General features: G+C 39.9%; 1 protein-coding gene across 6 annotated transcripts; it reads right to left on the bottom strand.

Annotated features, from left to right (window-relative positions):
* Positions 1–3,175: 3,175 nt before the first annotated feature.
* On the bottom strand, positions 3,176–20,302 carry LOC140463950 (uncharacterized). 6 transcript variants are annotated; one of them, XR_011954824.1, is made up of 7 exons: positions 20,019–20,302; positions 15,557–15,653; positions 15,131–15,454; positions 14,187–14,441; positions 6,935–7,086; positions 4,385–4,517; positions 3,176–3,801 (listed from the first exon to the last, which is right to left on the bottom strand). XR_011954824.1 is itself a non-coding variant. In XM_072558440.1 (6 exons), the coding sequence occupies exons 2-6, from the start codon at positions 15,627–15,629 to the stop codon at positions 3,733–3,735; spliced, it is 876 nt and encodes a 291-aa protein (XP_072414541.1). In that variant the 5' UTR covers positions 15,630–15,653; positions 20,019–20,302; the 3' UTR covers positions 3,176–3,732. The 6 variants fall into 6 exon arrangements, 4 of the variants coding, with proteins under 4 accessions (XP_072414541.1, XP_072414542.1, XP_072414543.1 ...); XR_011954825.1 differs by having other exon boundaries at positions 3,176–3,440; XM_072558440.1 differs by lacking the exon at positions 4,385–4,517 and having other exon boundaries at positions 3,176–3,804.
* Positions 20,303–21,529: the final 1,227 nt, after the last annotated feature.

The following is a 21,529-nucleotide window of genomic DNA, read 5'->3' as shown; positions in this document are numbered from 1 at the left end:
GTATTGTAGTTGAACTTGCAGACAACTTAACATCTCTAAAAGACCTTCATGTGAGTAAAAGCTCCCCTGCTTGAGTCAATCAACAATCATCAATAAATAAAGCATTTGTATATTTATGATTGAGCTTGTGTACAGTCATGCAAAGCAATAACCATATCAGTGTTAATTTAATAAATAAAATAGCATAAGTTCAGCTAAAAGGAAAGGTTGACACAAATGCAGAGAAAATGCATGGGCTTCCTACTCTCCGCTGGCCCATTCTCACACTCCACTGTCTACTGTGTCCATTCTGATAGCCCCTGCATCGCTCCACTGTTACCTGCTCTCAATCAGGTAACCCTTATTCACATGCTTCTGTCCTCTGCAGCAAGCTTAAAGCCTGGATATCTTTACCTTCTCTGGGATATTCTGTCAGTGCATTGGGTAATGTCCCTGTTACAGGTGAACAAGGCAAAATTATCCTTCACCTCACATCCACCCACCCACCCATTCGAATCGCACCTACACCCCAGTCCTTCGGCCCACAACTATGTGCAACCCAAACAAATCCACAACACACAGACATATATAACACAGACACACATGGAACACACACACACACATACACACACACACACATCTCATACTGATCTGCACCCTATACACACATTGCATCCTGAACACACGAGTAAGCCGTTTCACATTAGCATCATTCTGCACACATACATGCACCTCTCCACCCCCAACTTGCACACTACCTCACAGGCATGGCCATGTCCATTAGGCTGAGGAGCTGCCCTCATGCAAGCTCTTGACATGGAACTTACCACTGATCGCACTATATTCAAGCTCACCATGGCAGTGGGGAGGGCTGAGGGGTAAGTAAACTCACAATGGTTTAGTTCAAGTTGCATATTATAAAGTCTGGAGAGTGCCTTCGGTTTTATAGGGACCAAACAGAAATCTGGGCTAGCCTACCTATGAATAACGTAAATTAAGTGGGCAAGGAAGAAAATCAAAAGTCTCCATTATAATTTTCCCAAGCTGTCTATGTTCAAGAGTTTCAGGATGTTGTTTTATCCCATTGTTTTAGAAGCAATTGACGTTCAAGTAAAGAAAATTTGGAAGCTATCAGTTTAAGAGGAAACATTGCAAGCTTGTCATTGTCAATAGTGACAGTGGCTGAACAGTTCAAGATGTATCCCTTGAGTCATTATGGATAATGGAGGATAGATTATATCTGACTAATCTAGTCAAACATTTCAAGGAAGTCATTGCCATGACAGATAGAGAAGTTTCTATTAATATTGTCTACATGGACTTCCAGAAAATAGTTGATGGTTGCATGCAGAAGTATCAGATCCGGGAGTATGGTGCTGGAAAAGCACAGCAGGTCAGGCAGCATCCAAGGAGCAGGAGAATCAATGTTTTGGATATGAGCCCTTCATTGGGAATGAGCCTCATTCCTGATGAAGAACTTATACCCGAAATGTCGATTCTCCTGCTCCTCAGATGCTGCTGGACCTGCTGTGCTTTTCCAGCACCACACTCTCGACTCAGATCTACAGCATCTCACTACAGTCCTCACTTTCTCTTCTGCAGAAGTATCAGCAAAGTTGAAAGAGTGAAAACTTAGATGCAACATTTTAATAATAGTCAGGGGATTGTTGATAAACTATAGTTGCAGGATACTTTATGTTTGGTGAGACATAACTAGTCATTTACTTCAGGAATATGAAGCAAAGCTTCAGCTTCTCAATATTTATATCAATAACCTGGACAAAATGCCAAACCTGTTCCAGTGAAGCTTCCAATTGTATGCATGATGACGGGATAAAATTTCAGTCATTGCTCACTCCAAAATTGTCATTGTGGCCCAAATCTTCCAATAGGTGTAGTTGAATTTGTGGAAATTACCCAGGAGTTGAAATTTCAGATATTAATTACCCATCTTCTGGAATCAGAGTTAGAATCAGTGACTTTGGAGGGCTAATTGTTAGCCAGGAAAAGTGTGGCTCTCACTCCCAGCTAATGTTAAAACTGACACATCTAGCTCACCACTGACACTGCCAGATTGTCTCTCCACCAACTGTCCCCAGATACCTGAACCATCCTCCTGGGTCCATCAACACCCACAAACTAACACCTGACACCACCTGGATCTGAACTCGACACCTCAATACAATTCCAATTCCTGATGACTCACATGGATACTGAAACCCCCAATCCTAACTTGAACCCTGACTTCCCCCCAAAACCCAATAGATCCCTCCAACATCCACGTCTCAGATCACAACCACCCAACATGGGTGGCAGGGTGGCTCAGTGGTCAGCACTGCTGCCTCATAACGCCAGGGACTCTGGATTCGATACCTGCCTCGGGTGACTGGTTGTGTGGAGTTTGCATGTTCTCCCCGTGTCTGCGTGGGTTTCCGCTGGATGCTCTGGTTTCCTTCCACAATCCAGAGATGTGCAGGTCAGGTCAATTGGACATGCTATATTGCCCATAGTGTTAGGTGCATTAGTCAGAGGTAAATATAAGGGAATGGATCTGGGTACATTACGCTTTGGAGGGTCAGTGGGGACTTGTTGGGCCAAAGGGCCTGTTTCCATACTGTAGGGAATCTAATCTAAAATAAAACCACCCACCACTGCACTGCATGCCTCAGCCATCTCAGACCCTACTCCTACCCATCTGGTACTGGTAGTACCCACAACCTATAATATTATTCCTCTAACCACATGCCAGCTGCACCACTCACAGTTACACACCAACACCCAAACCCCTTGCTTATTGTAAATATTTACCTTCCCTCAGTAGTCAAACTGGCTTTAGGCACTTCAAACCACAGAATATAGCAATTACTGCTGTAAAAAAAGGCGCTGATTCAGCGCTGATCCAGCGCTGATCCACTGTGCTGCTGCCTGTGTGGATTTGCTGAACTGGACTGGTCTGCATCGCTTCAGCTGAGAAGGCTCTTGTCTCAAATTCTGTCCTGAAAACTCTTCTGGATGTTGGTATGTCATGACATACTGGGGTAACACACTGGAAATACAGCCTCATTATTCCCAGAAATATTGCAAAAATTAAAAAATTCATCAAAGTCAGTATGCAAAATTCCCATTTATCTGTCTCTCTGGAACCAGGCAAACAGAAAATATGGACCAGGATTCTGTATTTAATATGAATGACTGTTTATTAAAAAAAAGACTAGACACAGGTATGCAACAATGAACTGCTGACATATAACTCTAATAGTTAAAACTTGAACCCCCTTACAAAAGTATCTCGACATTCACATACAGACAGTCAAAAAAAATTGGTGTCATGGGTGTGGGGTGTTCAATGGCCTGCATCCACAGGATGTATTAAGATGATCCAATTGCTGGGCAGGATTTGCTGTTCTTCAATTTTTCTTCATCAGATATTATTTACTTCTTTGTGAACGGAATGGAGAGACCTGTTCACAAATTACAAAGTTTACTGGTTAAAAGCAACAGTTTACAGCAACTGGTGAGGGAAAATAAACTCTCTTTCTTCAGGTTTCAAATATGTTCTCCTGCAGACAGACAAACCACCTCCTCTTCCAGATGACCTGAAGATCTCTGGCAATATTGTTCATACCCAAAACTTGTTCAGCTACCCAGAAGCCAATGATAACTTTTATAAGGGGGTTTGAGATTTAACGAGTAGAGTCATTGGCTGGCAGAAGGCCTTTGTCATCCAGAGCTGGTCAGAACTTCTCGAACCAATCAGCTACTTGTTGCTGACTGAATCTTAGGTGTACACATTCCCTGGTGCCAGCCTCTCTGCCTCCTCCACTGCTGAAACAAAGCAGCAATGTAAATACCACTGAGAATGTGTTTCAGTAACTTCCTTTCAAAAATTGCCATGATCCCTTCCACATCCTTGGTTTTTAAAACAGCCATTTTATCACTTCAGTTCACAATCAAAAATGCAGAAAAGTAGAAAGATATAGTTTTTATAATGAGGCAACATTTTGTCTGATCTGGGTCAGAAATAGGGATTCCTACACAGATCAGAAGTTTAGAACCATTAAATTCCAAGATTCCAAAATATCCGTTGGAAACTGACATTTGCAATGAAACACTAACAGAAAAACTTCCACTCCAATTTGCTGGGAATGAAAAGTACTGAATCTGAATTTGTAACTAAAAACTGCTGAACATGGTGTCGGATTTTGCAAAACGTTTTATTTTATGAATCATCACAACTATTTTTGTCATGAAAAGTCAACTACAATTCCAAGAAATCTAACCATGCAAATACCAAGGACAGTGGTTTTCATTCAATGTAGTTATAACTGTATTGTGATTATAACAATTTTTCTCAGTGGTCATATGGAAAATTATTTTCATATTTTTCATGATTATTCTTGCATACCTTTTAGAAACAGGTAAATTCCTACAAAGTGTTTTTAACATCATTTGATACAATGTTTTCGCAGAAATTACATTTAGTAGAAAATTGATTAATAAGATCAATGTCATTCCAGGCCATCTTCAGTCTGCATTATCTGTTGGAAATAAAGTTTGATAGTAAAAGGTAAGGCCGTCCTTCTTCTTTCAGCTTAGATATCCAGAAAGAGTTGCTTATCTACTAAATTAGGTGCTGCTGATTCTTTTTGCTCTCGTATGAATGATTTAAAGAAAATGAAGGATTCAAGTAACATATGTTAGCAATAGTTATGCAATCATGTACAACATTATGTATCAAATAACAGCCTACAACAGATAAACTCTAGCTGTTCTATTAGCGTTTATCAAAACTTTTTTTAGTTTTATGTGGTGGAATCATCTACAGTGCGGGAAAAGACCATTCAGCTCACCAAGTCCTCACCAAACCTCCAGACAGCATCCCAACCAGAGCCATCCCCTCACTCTGTTCCCATTACCCCGTGCATCTCCCATGGCTTAATTCACCTGACCTGCACAACCCTGGAGCCTATGGGGCAATTCTTCTGGCATGGCCAATCCACCTAACCTGCACAGTTTTTGACTGTGGGAGAAAACCGAAGCACTCGACAGAACCCCACAGAGGCACAGGGGAGTGCAAACTCCACACAGTCAATGACCTAACATTGGAATCAAACCTGCTGTGAGGCAGCAGTGCTAACCACTGTGCCAAACATGGCTTGGAAAATAACACATTGTCAATTAAAATTAGTCCCCTTTAGCTCCTGAAAGCTTTAATAAGATGAGTGAACATCTCTGGTGAACAATTCCAATGTCAAATAGAGAGGAGTTAAGATCAAATGTAATGGTTAAAATTAGATCAATTAATCTCAGCCAGCTACTGGGGACACTGCAGTTACAATGTAGTGCTTTTTCAGCTAAAGTAAATGAAATTCAAACACGGTTCCATTTGTTGATTATTACCATTGACTTCAGTTGGAATATCCTTTTCATTCACTGTGCAGTGCTCCCTGTCTCTGTCCCTGCCTCAATCCAATTGCTGCAGTAATTCTCATACCCACTTTAGTTTTCTGCAATCTCGACTATCCCAGTGCTTTCTCAGCTGGCCACATGTCTTCCATCCTCCATAAATGTCCAGTCATTTCGGCCTCTGTGAATCAACTAAAATCAAATACTGCCCACCCATCACCCATATGTTCCTTGATTTACACTGGCTCACAATTCTCAGTTAAAATTTTTAAGTTCATGTTCAAATCCTTTCCTATCTTCAAGCCTTCATATCCAAGTGATCCCTTCCATCCTTAAAGCCTCTGGAATGCTACAATGCACCAGTTCTAGTTTCTTGTGCATTTCCAATTTTCACTATCAATGATGGTTGAGCCTTCAGCATTGAGCTTTGAATGTCACTCCTAAATCTTCATTTCTTCTTGACCTTTTCTCCCTCTTTAGCTGGATATTGAGTTTAATCTGATTATGTTCCTTTCAATTGATTTGGGATATTTCACACCAGAAGGCACAAATTAAATGCGAGTTGCTTTTGGTGCTGGGCAAAGGAAATAATACGTTGTCACTGACAGAAGGGTCTGCTGGAGTCAGCAATGATCATCTTCATGTTCATATTGGCTGACCTGACTTACTGTATTGACCCGTACATTGAGGAGAGGCCACTTTGACAGGTATGGAGGATAGTGCAATTTTATACAGTTGGCAGAATGTAATGGTAGGCTTTCCCAATTCCTCCCCCCCAGCCACACCATCCAGAGACAGACAGCCTTCCTGCTTAGGCCAGCTGCACATGTGTATGACAGAATTTGAGTGGTGTTGGAGATGGTGGGTGCTCAATGTGAGATGAGACCCAGTGAGGAAACTACATCCTCCACCCCATTTTTGCCACTGAGAGCCAAGCTGGCTTACCTGTTGCACGGTGGCACAGTAGTTAGCACTGCTGCCTTACAGTGCCAGAGACCCAGGTTCAATTCCCACCTCAGGCAAATGTCTGTGTGGAGTTTGCACATTCTCCCCATGTCTGCGTGGGTTTACTCCGGGTGCTCCGGTTTCCTCCCACAATCCAAAAATGTGCAGGTTAGGTGAATTGGCCATGCTAAATTGCCCATAGTGTTAGGTGAAGGGGTAAATGTAGAGGAATGGGTCTGAGTGGGTTGCTTTTTGGAGGGTTGGTGTGGACTTGTTAGGCCAAAGGGTCTGTTTCCACAATGTAAGTAATCTAATCGAATCATAACCTCCCCTATGGTCAGGCTAGCAACAACCCTGATGTGGTCTAGGTTTTGCCTGCCACCAAACCAACCACCCTCCCACTGAGACACCCAACCCACCCAAAAATTACCGGCTGATTGGGGGCAAGTGGGAATTTGGAATGGCCAGTAGAGTAACTTATTCCGACCCCAGATTTCAAACATTAGCGTAACGTATTTAAATGTTGAATTAAAATTGGTGAAGGAAAATGGAATCTTAAGCAACAACCATTCTGCTTTTACCATGAACAAAATGGATATAATACCTTGAAGAATTTGCTTGATGAAAACGCCACCAGAAGTGCCAAAAGTATTAAAAGGACTATGATTAATCCCAGAGATAAATGAATGCCAAAAATTGTTCTGATCTTTTCTTCCTTTGACTGAGAGAATGTTTCATTGCTGGGACACTCCAATCCTGAAATCAGACATGCATGATTGAGATCTTTTGATTCCAATTTATATCATGCCCTCCTAAAGCTTTAATTCAAACACCAGTCATTGAGATCAGAATGGAGCAAATTATATTAAATTCTGAGTTTAAATGCCCTGAGTTAATTGAATTATGTGCTGACTACAACTAATTCCATTTTGGAATTTCTGTCATATGACTAGATGTTGCAGTTGGCCACATTGTCATAAGTGGCATTTAATCCACAAGAAGTATTCAGACACAGGAAACAGGAAAACAAATGACAGGAAGTTATTGAATGTTAGCAGCATGTCCATCTGGCAGGCAAACATGCTGGGTCAGGACAAGAGCTTGTTGTCTGAATCTGCTAATAAGAAGCAGAAATTATTTACTAATTTACTAAGGTCTTAAATATAGAAAAATTCTTGTAGTCTAACTTATGCAACAGATACTCTATATTTTAATAAGCAGAGGATAAAGACATTTTGATGTTGGTATTGGTTCAGTTTGATTCATGTTGTGCTTTGTCAGGGGACCCTGATTAGTATCCCATTAGATGCTGGGTTCACTATTGCTGATAGATTGCAAATATAATTTTAAAAACTGACTGTGTAATTTGCTGTAACCTGCATGTCACGTGGCAATCACATGCAGTTTTAAGTTAATAATGACGTTAACTGATCTCAAACTCCATCTTGGCAGCTGAGAGCTCTGCATTGTAATAGACACCTCTTTAAAATAGCTCTAGCTCCAAGCTGGGACCCTATTCTTTTCTCCATTGACATCACTAGCCGTTAATGTCCACTCTGAACAGCCTGCTCTATATATGCTCACATCAGATCAAGAGCCATTGAGCCTTCCATCACCTTGGCCATAATTGTTGAGTTTCTAATCTCGCTTAGTCCGAGACTTCAGTCACCGGATTTGAGGGAGTTGAGTTTCTTGCCGTATTGAATCACTCAGAAATTTAGGACAGTGATCTATGCAACTTTCTTAAGAGCTTCAGGAGTACAGAAAATGATTCCATACATTTTGTTAAAAAGCATCACATTTACAAAATGACAGTGACTAATGCTTTATTAATAAATCTATATAATGGTAATCATTTTTCTGACACTATTAACTGACACTGGTTCCAATTACAGAAAAACAAAGATCAGGCTGGGTGGTGTAGATCCAATGAAAATGAAATTAGTGTGCATGAAAAATAATTCATTTTAGCATGTACTTGGCTTTATAAACAAAATCTCTACCAAGGGGATTTCGGAATCAGTTAGGGAAAGTGGAGTTTGAATTTTGTGCTGCTCATGGTGAAAGCTGTTAATGCCTGGGACTTGGACATTGCCCAACTTTCTTCAGCCAGTAACATATTGGGAAATTCCACACTAAATACAGAATATATATTTATACCAAAGCACTATGTTTTGTGTTCCATCTCAATGCAATGCATTCACTTAAAACTCAGGAGTTTATTCCCTTGCTATACTAGCTCATTTCTATATTACCTTTTGCAGCCAATAATAATATCTCAATTAAAAGTTACAGCTATTAATTTAAAGAGATGCTGATTTGTTATAACATTTACTATCTGCCTTCAATCATCAGAGAAGCTAGTACCTTGGAATTTCCTTACTTCAGATTAGTTTTAACATTTTTTTCCAGCTGTCTGCCTTGAAGAAACAAGCAATGTTAAATAGTGCTCTATGTGATGTGGAAACAGTTTGGGTGGAAATGAGAAATCAAAAAGGCAAAAATCTTGTGGAAGTGGTATACAGATCCCTTACAATGGTTGAATTTTTAGCTTTATTTATTTATTTTTCGATTTCATACTAAGAAGGACTGCAATGTTTAACTTAAATTTTACTTTTTTCAATACACTATAATAAGGGTGACTGTTTTGTTTAACTTTTAACTTTGTTCCTTATTTCTTTCTACCTTGGTTTTTGTGCTAAGATGGCACAGTATGTGGCCACATTGAAACCTTTTCACTGTGCTCCTGTACTTGAGTACATGTAACAATAAAGTCTAAATCTAAATCTAAATATCCATCAGCAACCACATTTAGGAGGGAAAGGATAAAACAAGAAATAATGAGCGCTTGTCAGAAGGTGCTGAAAAATGTTTTGCTGGAAAAGTGCAGCAGGTCAGGCAGCATCCAAGGAGCAGGAGAATTGATGTTTCGGGCATAAGCCTTCCTGAAGAAGGGCTTATGCCCGAAACGTCGATTCTTCTGCTCCTTGGATGCTACCTGACCTGCTGCGCTTTTCCAGCAACACATTTTTCAGCTCTGATCTCCAGCATCTGCAGTCCTCACTTTCTCCTTTTTGCTTGTCAGAAGGGCACTGTGATAACCTGGGAGTTTTAATCTACATAGAGAATGGAAAACTCAAATGTACAAAAGTAGCCTGGATAAGATGTTCATAGAATATGTTAAGAATGGTTTCCTAAGATAATATGCAAGGTTACAAAGGAGGTGAGAATGGAAATTGCAGGGGCACTGACCGTAATTATTCAGTCTTCCAGGTCTTGGGGTGGTGCTAAAAAAAAATTCAGATAAACCCACAAAAATAGACCAGTTTAACTTCAGTAGTGAAGAAGTGTCTCGAAAGAATTATTCAGAATAGAATTGGAAGTCACATGAAAAATGTGGGCTGATTAGGAAAGGCTGATATAAATTTCTAGATAACTTGTTGTTTAAGTCACATGCGGGGGTTTTTAAAAGAAGTAATAGAAAGGGTCAATGAGGGTAATGCTGCTGATATGGCATATACAAACACTTTCTAAAGACATTTGATAATGTACCACACAATAAACTTGTGAGAAAAGGTGTAGCTCATGGAATAAAAGGGTTGGTCGCAGTGGGAATGCAAAACTGGTTGAGTGATCAGAATCTGGGAATAATGGTCAATGGATGTTTTTCACACTGGAATAAGATTTGTATTAGAGGTCCCCAATAGTTAATATAGGAACCTTTCTTTTCCTAATATATATTAATAATCTAGATCTTAATGTGCAAGGGACAATTTCAAAGTTTGTGATAATACAAAACATGGAAGAATTATAAACTGTGAGGCGATCAGTGTTGAACTTCAAAAGGGCATAGACAAATTGGTGAAGTAGCAGACAGGTGGAAGATAAAGTTCAATGCAGAGAAGAGTGGGGCAATGTATTTTGGCGGGAAGAACATGAACAGCTAAAATAAGAGACACATTTCTAAAGGGGGTGCAGGAGCAGCATGACCTAAATAGATATTGGTACAGATCTTTGAAGGTACAGGACAGGTAGGAACAGCAGTATGTAAAGCATACAGTATCCTCAGCTTTATTAATAGGGATCAAAAAGTGTGGCAACAGGTCAGGCAGCTTCCAAGGAGCAGGAGAGTCAACGTTTCAGGCATAAGCCTTTCATCAGGAATGTGGAGGGGGAAGGAGGCTGAGAGAGAATTAGGGGATAGAGGTGGGGGAGTGGAAGGTAGCTGGGAAGGTGATAGGTGAGTGCAGGTGGGGGGTAATTGTGTAGGTCGGTGGGGAGTGTGGAGTGGATAGTTGGGAAGGAAGATGGATAGGCAGGACAGTTCAAGAGGACAGTGCCAAGTTGGAGGGTTGCATTTGAAATGAGGTGGGGGGAAGGGAGATGTGGAATTTGGTGAAGTTGATGTTGATGCCATATGGTTGAAGGGTCCCAAGGCAGAAGATGAGGCATTCTTCCTTCATTTGTCGGGTGGCTTGGATTTGGCAGTGGCACAGGACTTGCATGTCCTTATTAATGGAGGAGGCCCAGAACTTGCATGTCCTTATTTGTAGTACAAGAGAATGGAGGTGATGCTGAATTTGTATAAGATACTTGTTAGACATCAACTACAGTACAATGTACAGTTCTGGATCTAGGACATTAGGAATGATGTGAACACATTGGAGAGAGTACAGAAGTGAACTACAAAAATGGTTTGAGAGATGCAAAACTTCAGCAACAATGATAGATTACAGAGGTTGGCACTGTTCTCCTTGAACAGTAGAAAGTTAAGAGGAGACCAGATAGAAATTGTCAAAATCATGAGGGGCTGGATAGAGTTGATAGAGAGAAACTGTGAACAGTTGTGAAAGGATCAAGTTTGAAAGGCATATTTAATGATAAATTAAACTTCTTCACATGAGTAGTTCAGAAATTGAAGGCATTGCAAGGAAATGTGATAGAAGCAAGTTAATTGAGACATTCAAGGGGACAGTGGATAATTATTTAAATAAAGATAATGTATAAAGAAAAAGGCAGGAGAAAAGTCATAATATCTATTGGACAGGTGGAACAGACTCAGTGGGCCCACTTGCCTCCTTCTGCATTCAAAGAGTTCTGTGATTCTATAACAGCATTTTCTGGAAAATACCAGGTCTGGCTTTGTGCAATGAGATTGGATTAATTAATAGTCTGATAGCAAATATGTCCTCGGGTAGCCACAATTATAATATGAAATTTTATATTTGATTTGAGGAAAAGTGGAGTGGGTACAATTTTTATTGTTTAAAAAAACTTACAATTATGAGGCATGAAAGGACAGACAGCTAAAGTGAATTGGCAAATCAGGTTAAAGAACAAATCAATACTGGTAGGCATTTAAGAGGATATTTTAGGATACACAGAATAAATAAATTCCAATGAGTAAACAAAAATTCAAGGGCTGAACTCACCATCAGTGATTAATCAGAAATGTTAAAGGTAATATCAGACTGAAAGAGAAAGCATATAATTGTGTAAAGATAATTTATAAGTCAGAAGGTTGGACAAAATACAAAGAAAATCAAAGAATGAGAAAAGAGTATTAAAGTGGGATAAATTAGATGATGAAAGAAAGCTAGCCATAAATATGCAAACAAAGAATAAGAGTTTCGGTAAGTATGTAAAGAAAATACTTAACAAGAGTTAACAAGAGTCAGCATTGTTCAAATAGAAAGTGAGACTGAAGAATTTTAAATGAAAAATAAAGATATGGCAGATGAATCGAATGGGTAATTTGCATCAGTCCTTATTGAAGAGGATAGAAGTCAGATCTCAGAAGCAGTGATTAATCAGGAAATGGAGAAAGGGAGGAATTCCAGAAAATCTCAATCACCAGAGAAGCCAATCTGAATAAGTTGTTGGAGCTCTGAGCTGACAAGTGCCTTGGGCCGATGCACTTCATCCTTGCTAGAGTGATCATTGACAAGTTAGTTTTAATTTTCCAAAATTCCCTTGATTCTCAGACAGTCCCATTAGATGGGAATAGTTAATATAAGTCCCTTATTCAAAAAAGGAGGGAAACAGAAAGTAAGAAACTGCAGACCAGTTAGATTTTAAACAGGGTAAATACTAGAAGTTATTATTAAAGAAATCAGTACATGGCATTTGTACAAGTTAAGGTTAATTAGATGTGAACATTGTTTTGTGAAAACCAATCCTCTGGAGTGCTCTAAGGAGGTAACATGTGTAGTGGATAAAGGGGAACTGATGGATGCACTGTATTTAAAATCCTAGAAGGGATTTGATAAGATACCATATCAAAGAGTATTGTGGAAAATGAAAACTGACACTGGCTTACTGACATGAATAGTAGATTGTTTGGCTATCAGAAAGCAGAGAGTGGGCATAAATGATTCTTTTTCAGGTTGGTAAGATATAATGAATGTTATTTCACAGTGATCATTGCTAGGACTTCAAATGTTTACAATTTAAATAAATAATTTAGATGGAGAGACAGAAGGTATGGTTGCCAAATTTAATAGTGACACAAAGACAAGTAGGAAAGTAAATTGTGAACAGGCCATAAAGAGGCTGCAAGGAGATATAAATAGGTTAAGGGAGTGACAAAAATGTGTCAAATGAAGTATATATGGGAACACGTACAATTATCTAGTTTAACAGGAAAAGAAAACGAAGAAGCATAATATCTAACTGGTGAGAAATTGCAGAACTTTCAGATGCAAGAGATTTGGGTTTCCTCATGCATGAATTTCAAAAGGTAAAGATGCAAATACAGCAATTAGAAAAGCAAATAGAATGCTATCACTTATCATGAGAGGAACTCAATACAAAAGTAGGAAGGTTTTGCTTAAAATAGACAAAGGACTGGTGAGACTACACGTGGAGTAATGTGCACAGTGTTGTTCAGCTTATTTAAGAAAGGGTATAAATGACTTGAAGCAACTTCAGAGACGGTGTACTAGTCTAATACATGGAGTGGGCAAGTGGTCTTATAAGGAAAGTTTGAACAGCCTAGGCTTGTATCCACTGGAATTCAGAAGAACAAGAGGTGACTTGATTGAAACATAAAGTATTTGAGAGGTTTTGACACTTTAGATATGGATGTTAGCTCTTCTGGAGAAAAATAGAACTTGCGATCTCTTTTTCAAGGTCAGGATGCCACTCAATTAAAAGAAAGACATGGTGGGTTTTTTTTTCAGAAGGTTATGAACTTTGCAAAAAAAGTGGTGGAAGCAAAATCTTTGCATATTTCTAAGGCAGAGTTCAACAGATTCTTGTTAAGCAAAGGGGTGGAAAGTTATCAGTGATAGGCAGGATTGCAGACTTGTAGACAGTCAGATCAACCATGACCTTATTGGATAATGGAGCAATCTCAAGCATCTGAGTGGACCACTCCTGCTCCTAATAGGAGTGTTTGTATATAGATTTAGATTTCTTACAGTATGGAAACAGGCCCTTCGGGCCAACAAGTCCACACCGACCCTCTGAAGAGCAACCCACCCATACCCATTCCCCTACATTTACCCCTGCACCTAGCATTATGGACAATTTAGCACAGCCAATTCACTTAACCTGCACATTTTTGGACTGTGGGAGGAAACCGGAGCACCCGGAGGAAACCCATGCAGACACAGGGAGAATGTGCAAACTCCACACAGACAGTTGCCTGAGGCGGGAATTGAACCCGGGTCTCTGGCGCTGTGAGGCAGCAGTGCTAACCACTGTGCCACCATGCCAGCCATGAATGTTTGTTAGTGCACTTTGATTTCCCTCAGTCCATATATTTTCTTTCCTACATGTCTACTAGACAACTTACACAACTGAATCATGCAAAATCTTATGTTTCAAGTGGAAGTAAATTAAATAAAACTTACTTGTAGAAATACATGAATTTTTATAGCATAAAGAGCAGCTATAGTTTATGGTGCATAGTTCTCCAATAACTGGAATGTAAGTAGTGATGTTGAACAACTTATCTTTTGTTTGTGTTACACTCAAATTAGCTGCCAAGTTAGTGCCATTTTCATTTTTCCAGTGGGGTTTTTCCAATGGATATCCAAGTGTAGTACAAGAGAGACCTTTCTCACCACCTTCAATCCTTTTGGATACTTGCAGAACAGTATATGGAGCTGAAAAACATGTTTTACAAGTTTCAACTTTCGTCTCCAAGTCTGTAATTGTACAGCTGGATTAAACAAAATCAACACCAATCTTCCAATTAGCGTCAGAAACATTAATTTCCCAATACTTCTATTTCGATTGAATTGGCCCACACTCATACCATTATTCAAGTTTGAAATCTTGCTTAAGTAAACTGAATGAGCAACTTTAAATCATTCATTTCAATTGCATTTTCCTTCCTTACATAAAAGCAGTGACTAATACTGGAGCATGGTGATAATGTGTGCCAGCAGTTCTCAAAAACCTCAACCAATGCGACAGTTATCATTTGTGAATCCTGGAAGTAAATGATGACAGGAACTTTATCCACTGAGACATTATACCAAACTCAATCACATCCTCATCCAATGCCTACTTATGTGCATTTTCAGAAAGTATCAGTTGACAACAATAAGTAGCAGGAACTCTGACTGATGATATGATTACAGTATTACAGCCAATTCTGTAAATGCCTGGTTACCCGTGACGAATCACAAGTACTTAGGAACAGGATATTGTATTGACACAGAATAGACCAATAATGCAAATAGTTTCTTTACTGATGCAATTGTATTAGTTTTCATTTTAAAAGTCTTCTTTTAAATATTGTAATCATGTGTACTGTTCTGTTGACCAAAAAGAGATTTTCTTTACTTACCATGAATGAGAAGTTGAACGTTTTTATACTTGTAGCCACCTGGCCCACAGTTTATGAAAATCTGATAATTCCCTTCATCCACAATTTCTGATTTCTCAATTATCAATGATACCTTTTTGTAATCTGTAACACATCTTTTTTGTTTCTGACCAGTTGTTTCATTATCAGATGTGCATGGGATTTCAGTCGAATGAGAATTCACATTGAAGTTCCAGCTAATATTGCAATTTTTCTCCCAATGTGACTTGTACTCACAAACCAAAACAATGCGGTGGTTATGTATTCCAGTCAATGGACTGTTACAATCCAAAGTTATAAATGAATCTGCAATAAATGTGGATATCAGTTAACATTTAAAATTTATGGTAAAGCCATATATTGGTGAAATACTAAAAATGGCAGAAATTATGCACCGAGAATACTTACTATTGGTTATACTGGATGGGCAAAAAACAATCACAATAATATACAAAATTTTTGGAAAGCAGTAAGTGGCCATCCTTCTCTTGGGACTTTAAGGAACCTGTTTAAAATATTTGTACAAAAAAAGTAACATTACTTGAATGCAATTATTGTTGGAAACAGTTTGTTTCTGTACTTGGATGCTGTGGCATTATTATTTAAGACTGGGAGCTACCATTCCTGAGTATTCTGCACAAAAGAAATCTACATACAGGTACTTATATTGTTTGCTGCACATGCATAGATAGTTAAACTATGCTCTGAACAGAGTGGTCTCTACATTTGGGCTTATGCTGCAATCTGAACAGATACGCTTGTACAATAGTCTGAGACATGCATGCTTACAAAGAGACACCCAGGATAGGTTGTGCGCAGCTAGGTTGGTAAACATGTTCTTGGTGGAACTATTCATATGGGAGAAAATTCAGCAATGGCATAAGTATTCAACATGGGAGAAAAATCAATGCAGATCTGATACTTAAGGCCGCTTTGAAGATGTGTTTGATGATGTGTTCATATGATTCAGGAGAAACATGGTGCAGACTTTTGGATTAAGTTGATAAATAAGTATTGGAGTTCACAAGAAAGTGTGTATAATTCAAAACCAAATATTAATGAACATGATAATAGTTAAGTAATGAATATTTTAAAATGTATATAATCAATAACTAATGATTATAAAAAAGTACATTTGAGTGCTCACTACAATCAGAACAGTTTTAACAGTATAAGACTTTTTGACCATATAAATGATTTAGATGTGAACAAAGGAGGTATGGTTAGTAAGTTTGTAGATGAGACCAAACTTGGAGGTAGAGTGGACAGCGAAGAAAGTTACCTCAGAGTACAGTGGGATCTTGGTCAGATGGGCCATTTAGATGGGAGGAGTGGCAGATGGAATTTAATTTAAATAAATGTGAGGAGCTGCATTTTGGAGAAGCATCTTAGGGCAGGACTTATAAACTTAATAGAATGGTCCTTTGAATGTTACTGAACAAAGTGATCTTGGAGTGCAGGTCAAGAGTGCGATGCTGGAAAAGAGCAGCAGGTCAGGCAGCATCAGAGGAGCAGGTGAATCAACGTTTCGAGCTTAAGCTCTTCATCAGGAATTGATCAAGATCTGAAGCCCAAAACGTTAACTCTCTTGGATGCCGCCTGGCCTGCTGTGCTTTTCCAGCACCACATTCTTGACTCTGATCTCCAGCATCTGCAGTCCTCACTTTCTCCTTGGAGTGCAGGTTCATAGCTCCTTGAAAGTGGAATCGCAGGTAGATAGGATAGTGAAAAAGGCATTGATATGCTTCCTTTACTGGTCAGAGCATTTAATATAGGAATTGGGACGTCATGTTGCGGCTGTATAGGACATTGATTCGGTCACTTTTGTGTGCAATTCTGGTCTCCCTACTATAGGATGGATGTTGTGAAGTTTGAAAGAGTTCAGAAAGTGTTACAAGGATGTTGCCAGGGTTGGAAGGTTTGAGCTGCAAGGAGAGCTGCATGGGCTGGGGTTACTTTCTCTGGAGGCTGTGGGGTGGTTTATAAAATCATGAGGAGCATGGATAGGATAAATTGGCAAAGTCTTTTCCCTGAATTGGGGGAGTACAAAGCTAGATGGCATAGGAGGCCAGGCATCAATCTGCTTAATAGTTATTGCATTCCCTTCAAGATTTCAAATTAGTAGCTTTTTGTCAGTAAAGCTTATGAAGGGTTATGAAATCTGAATGGATTACAATGTATGAAGTTAAGACATGGATCAGTTCTGATCCAATGAGTTCCAATTAGATGCTGAATGGTCTAACTCTTATTCTAACTTTTTTACATCTAAATTCATAAGAACTGCTACAGGTAAAGAAAACATGATGTGATGAACAGCTCTCCATCAAATTTATTTGAAAACATCCATTGTTCCAAATGGTCCTCCCATCTCTCTCCTTCACCCAAGTCTGCTGTGTTGCTCCACACACAAGACCTCTGAGCCTGGAAGTCTGGGTCACTTGCTGATACTTAGCATTGTCCCAGTTTGGCAGGATTGGAGAATAAGCTGACACCAATAGTCCTGGGTAATATGGACTGATGGGACACTTTGTATCTCCAGATGGGTTTTGGTTCTCATCTTTCACACCACACTCCCCCCTCCCTCACACTCATTCCCACCCTCCACCTGCCCATGCCTGTTATGGGTAGGAGAGGAATTTTCAAGAGCTTTCTTCACTTCTTATTGACTTGCTTTGTCTTCTTTCTTTTCCCTGTAGGGAGATGAGAAGAATAAAAGTATGGGCGGTGGGACAGTGTTAATCTCAATGATACTGGATTAGTGGTGCTGGAAGAGCACAGCAGTTCAGGCAGCGAGGGCTTTTGCCCGAAACGTCGATTTCGCTGCTCGTTGGATGCTGCCTGAACTGCTGTGCTCTTCCAGCACCACTAATCCAGTATTTGGTTTTCAGCATCTGCAGTCATTGTTTTTACCTTGTTAATCTCAATGATAGCCCAACCCAACAATAGGAAGATAAAGGAGGGTGACATGGCTGGTGGCTGGAGGCTCCTTCGCAAAAACCAAACATTAACCCCAATACCAGTAAGATGCAAAGTCCCAATCCTCTCTCTCCCCACTATATATAGTTTCAAGTTTTTAAAATTCATTAGGTTACAGGTTAAAAGTAGAGTTAATATGAATAAAATTGACTGTTACTCAGGCAAAAGGGCCTTTATCCTCTGAAGTAAGAAAGATGATCTCACTGGAACATGTAAGGTTGAGAGCACTTGACATGATGGATGCCAAGAGTTTGCTTGCCTTGGCTGGGAAATCATCTCAAGGTACTCAGATGGTTCTTTAGGAATGAGATGAGGAGAAATAGCTGCACTTAGGATTGTGAATCTTTTGGATTTCACTAGGTGCTCAATCACTAATCAATCATCATTTATATAAATGATTTGGATATGAGCATAAGAGATATAGTTAGTAAGCTTGCAGGTGACACCAAAATTGGAGGTGTAGTGGACAGCGAAGAAGATTATCTCAGATTACAATGGGATCATGATCAGATGGGCCAATGGGTTAAGAAGTGGCAGATGGAGTTTAATTCAGATAAATACGAGGTGCTGCATTTTGGGAAAGCAAATCTTAACAGGACTTATACACTTAATGGTAAGGTCCTAGGGAGTGTTGCTGAACAGAGACCTTGGAGTGCAGGTTCATAGCTCCTTGAAAGTGGAGTTGCAGGTAGATAGGATAGCGAAAAAGGCATTTGGTATGCTTTCCTTTATTGGTCAGAGTATTGAGTACAGGAGTTGGGAGGTCATGTTGCGGCTGTACAGGACATTGGTTAGGCCACTGTTGGAATATCGCATGCAATTCTAGTCTCCTTCCTATCGGAAAGATGTTTGGAAACTTGAAAAGATTCAGAAAAGATTTACAAGGATGTTGTCAGGGTTGGAGGATTTAAGCTATAGGGAGAGGCTGAACAGGCTGGGGCTGTTTTCCCTGGAGCTGAGGCTGAGGGGTGACCCTACAGAGATTTACAAAATCATGAGGGGATTGGATAGGGTAAATATACAAATTCTTTTCCCTGGGGTGGGGAGTCTAGAACTAGAGGGCATAGGTTTAGGGTGAGAGGGGAAAGATATAAAAGAGACCTAAGGGGCAACTGTTTCACGCATACGGAGGTGAGTGTATGGAATGAGCTGCCAGAGGAAGTGATGGAGGCTGGTACAATTGCAACATTTCCAAGACATCTGGATGGGTACATTAGTAGGAAGGGTTTGGAGGGATATGGGCCAGTGCTGGCAGGTGGGACTAGATTGGGTTGGGATATCTGGTCAGCATGGACAAGTGGACTGACGGGTCTGTTTCCATGCTATACATCTCGATGACTCTATGACTCCACAGGAACAAATATTGCAAGATGTACACAACGAGAAATGAAAGATGGAAATGCTATAGAGGCAGCTGCTCTGACATTACCTACAGAAAGAGAAAGCGTTTCAGTTTGTTACTGAACGTTTGTAAGCAAAAGATTAAAAGCTATACCTAACATTTTCTAAAGCAGTGACTCTAACTTGTGAAAGACAGATAAACCGGTCCGTTGGAAATACTCGGACACACACACACACTGACAGAGACACACATACACCGTACACAAACAGACACTCCCTAACCCAGAGCCAGACACCCCCCCAACACTCTCTCTGACACACACGCGTACACACACTGCTCTTTGTATCTGATGTTTGATGAACATTTCCTTTCGTTGAGAAATACAACCAGGTTCAGATGTTTGAAACGCAAAAACAAATATCTCCACGGACTTACGACCAGCAGTGAAAGCAAAACAAGTGGCAGTAAGGCAGGTTTTGAAGAGCTTATTAAATCTTGCGAACTAAAACAAAAGCAATGCCCTAATCTATTGTAAATTGGAGATCATTTCACCTTTTGTTATGTTGCCATTGTCGACTCTCTGCTATCAGGGTAGAGATCAGTCTTGACGGCAGCCCTCAATACATGTCAATTGTAACTGGAGGCATTTCTGCTGACGATGCGTCGATCTCATTTAAGTTTTGCCTTGTCTTGCCATCATAATCAATTTCCTCCCGTAAAAAACAACAGCTGGTATCGTTCTTCTCAATGCTTCAATTTTCGGACTCTGTTCCTGCCTGCCAACCCTTTTTCAATCACTCTTAACCAGAGTTTCAGTTTCATTATAAAACAAATTGAGATGCAATCAGTTCGTCAAGCACTAGTTGCACTTGCATGTGTCACAAGCAGATCAATGTGTAAATATTGGCCACTCGTGCTTATTCCACCAAGAGATCGCAGCAAACTCACCACAAGCTAAACGCCCCAGAAGTTGCAGTTCTCAGAATAATCTTACAGTTATGGAGTCATAGAGATGTACAGTGTGGAAACAGAGCTTTGTTACCAACTTGTCCATGCCAAACAGATATCCTAAATTAATCTAGTCCCATTCACCTGCACTTGCCCATAACTCTCTAAACCCTTTCTATTCATGTACCCATCCAAATGCCTTTTAAATGTTGCAATTATACCAGCCTCCTCCACTTCCCCTGGCAGCTCATTCCATACATGCACCACCCTCTACGTGAAAAAGTTGCTGCTTAGGTCACTTTTAAATTTTTCACCTCCCACCCTAAATCTATGCCCTCTAGTTCTGGATTCCTCCACTCCAGGGAAAAGGTATTGTCTATTTATCCTATCCATGCCCTTCATGATTTTATAAACCTGTATTAGATCACCCCTCAGCCTCCTATGTTCCAGGGAAAACAGTCCTAGCCTGTTCAGCCTCTCCCTATTGCTCAAACCTTCCAACCTTTCCACCCTAAGAGGTGGTTAATGGAAGTGGGGTGTGGTGCAGTCCTCATTTTGAACTTGCACACAGAAACACTGAATCTGGCTACATTAAACATCAGAAAATTGAATAGCTCAGTGAACATGCCTGTTAAATAAACCACAATCTATTTCAATGGATGGGGGAATAAATGGGTTCCTCTACATATGTACACTCCCATTTTCAGACATTCACTGTGCCCAGCAGCACACTCACAACCATGTGGAGAGCTAGGGAGAGTTTCCTTCAACCAATGTCCTAGTCTACTTTAAACGTCATTAAAGATACACTTTCCATGGGTGGGCATGAGCTCTTGAAAGGGGAGCGTTGAGGCACCTCTATTATCAGAACCAACACAAGATCATCGATCTGGAATGTGAACTTTGTCTCTCCCTAGAGTTGCTGCCTGACTTGTTGAGTCTTTCCAATGTTTTCAATTCTTGCTTCACCTTCAACTTTATTCAGCCACATAAATGGCAAAACAGATCAAATGTCAAAGACTGGATTGTTACAGGAATTTTTTCTCTCCTTCCAACACCACAAAAATGTTCTGCTATCCACAAGGCACAAGCCCAAGGATATAATGGGATGCTCT

The sequence above is a fragment of the Chiloscyllium punctatum genome, chromosome 39 (assembly GCF_047496795.1).
Source record: "Chiloscyllium punctatum isolate Juve2018m chromosome 39, sChiPun1.3, whole genome shotgun sequence".
NCBI classification, from domain to species: Eukaryota; Metazoa; Chordata; class Chondrichthyes; order Orectolobiformes; family Hemiscylliidae; genus Chiloscyllium; species Chiloscyllium punctatum.
The sequence above is the reverse complement of the archived record's forward strand: the minus strand, read 5'-3'. Positions and strand labels throughout refer to the sequence as shown.

Coding starts and splice junctions, on each gene's coding strand:
- LOC140463950 (XM_072558440.1), bottom strand. CDS start 15,629: ATGGCCACTTACTGCTTTCCAAAAATTTTGTATATTATTGTGATTGTT. Junction 15,455..15,556: donor CCCATCCAGTATAACCAATA/GTAAGTATTCTC, acceptor CATTTATTGCAG/ATTCATTTATAACTTTGGAT. Junction 14,442..15,130: donor CGTTCAACTTCTCATTCATG/GTAAGTAAAGAA, acceptor CATGTTTTTCAG/CTCCATATACTGTTCTGCAA.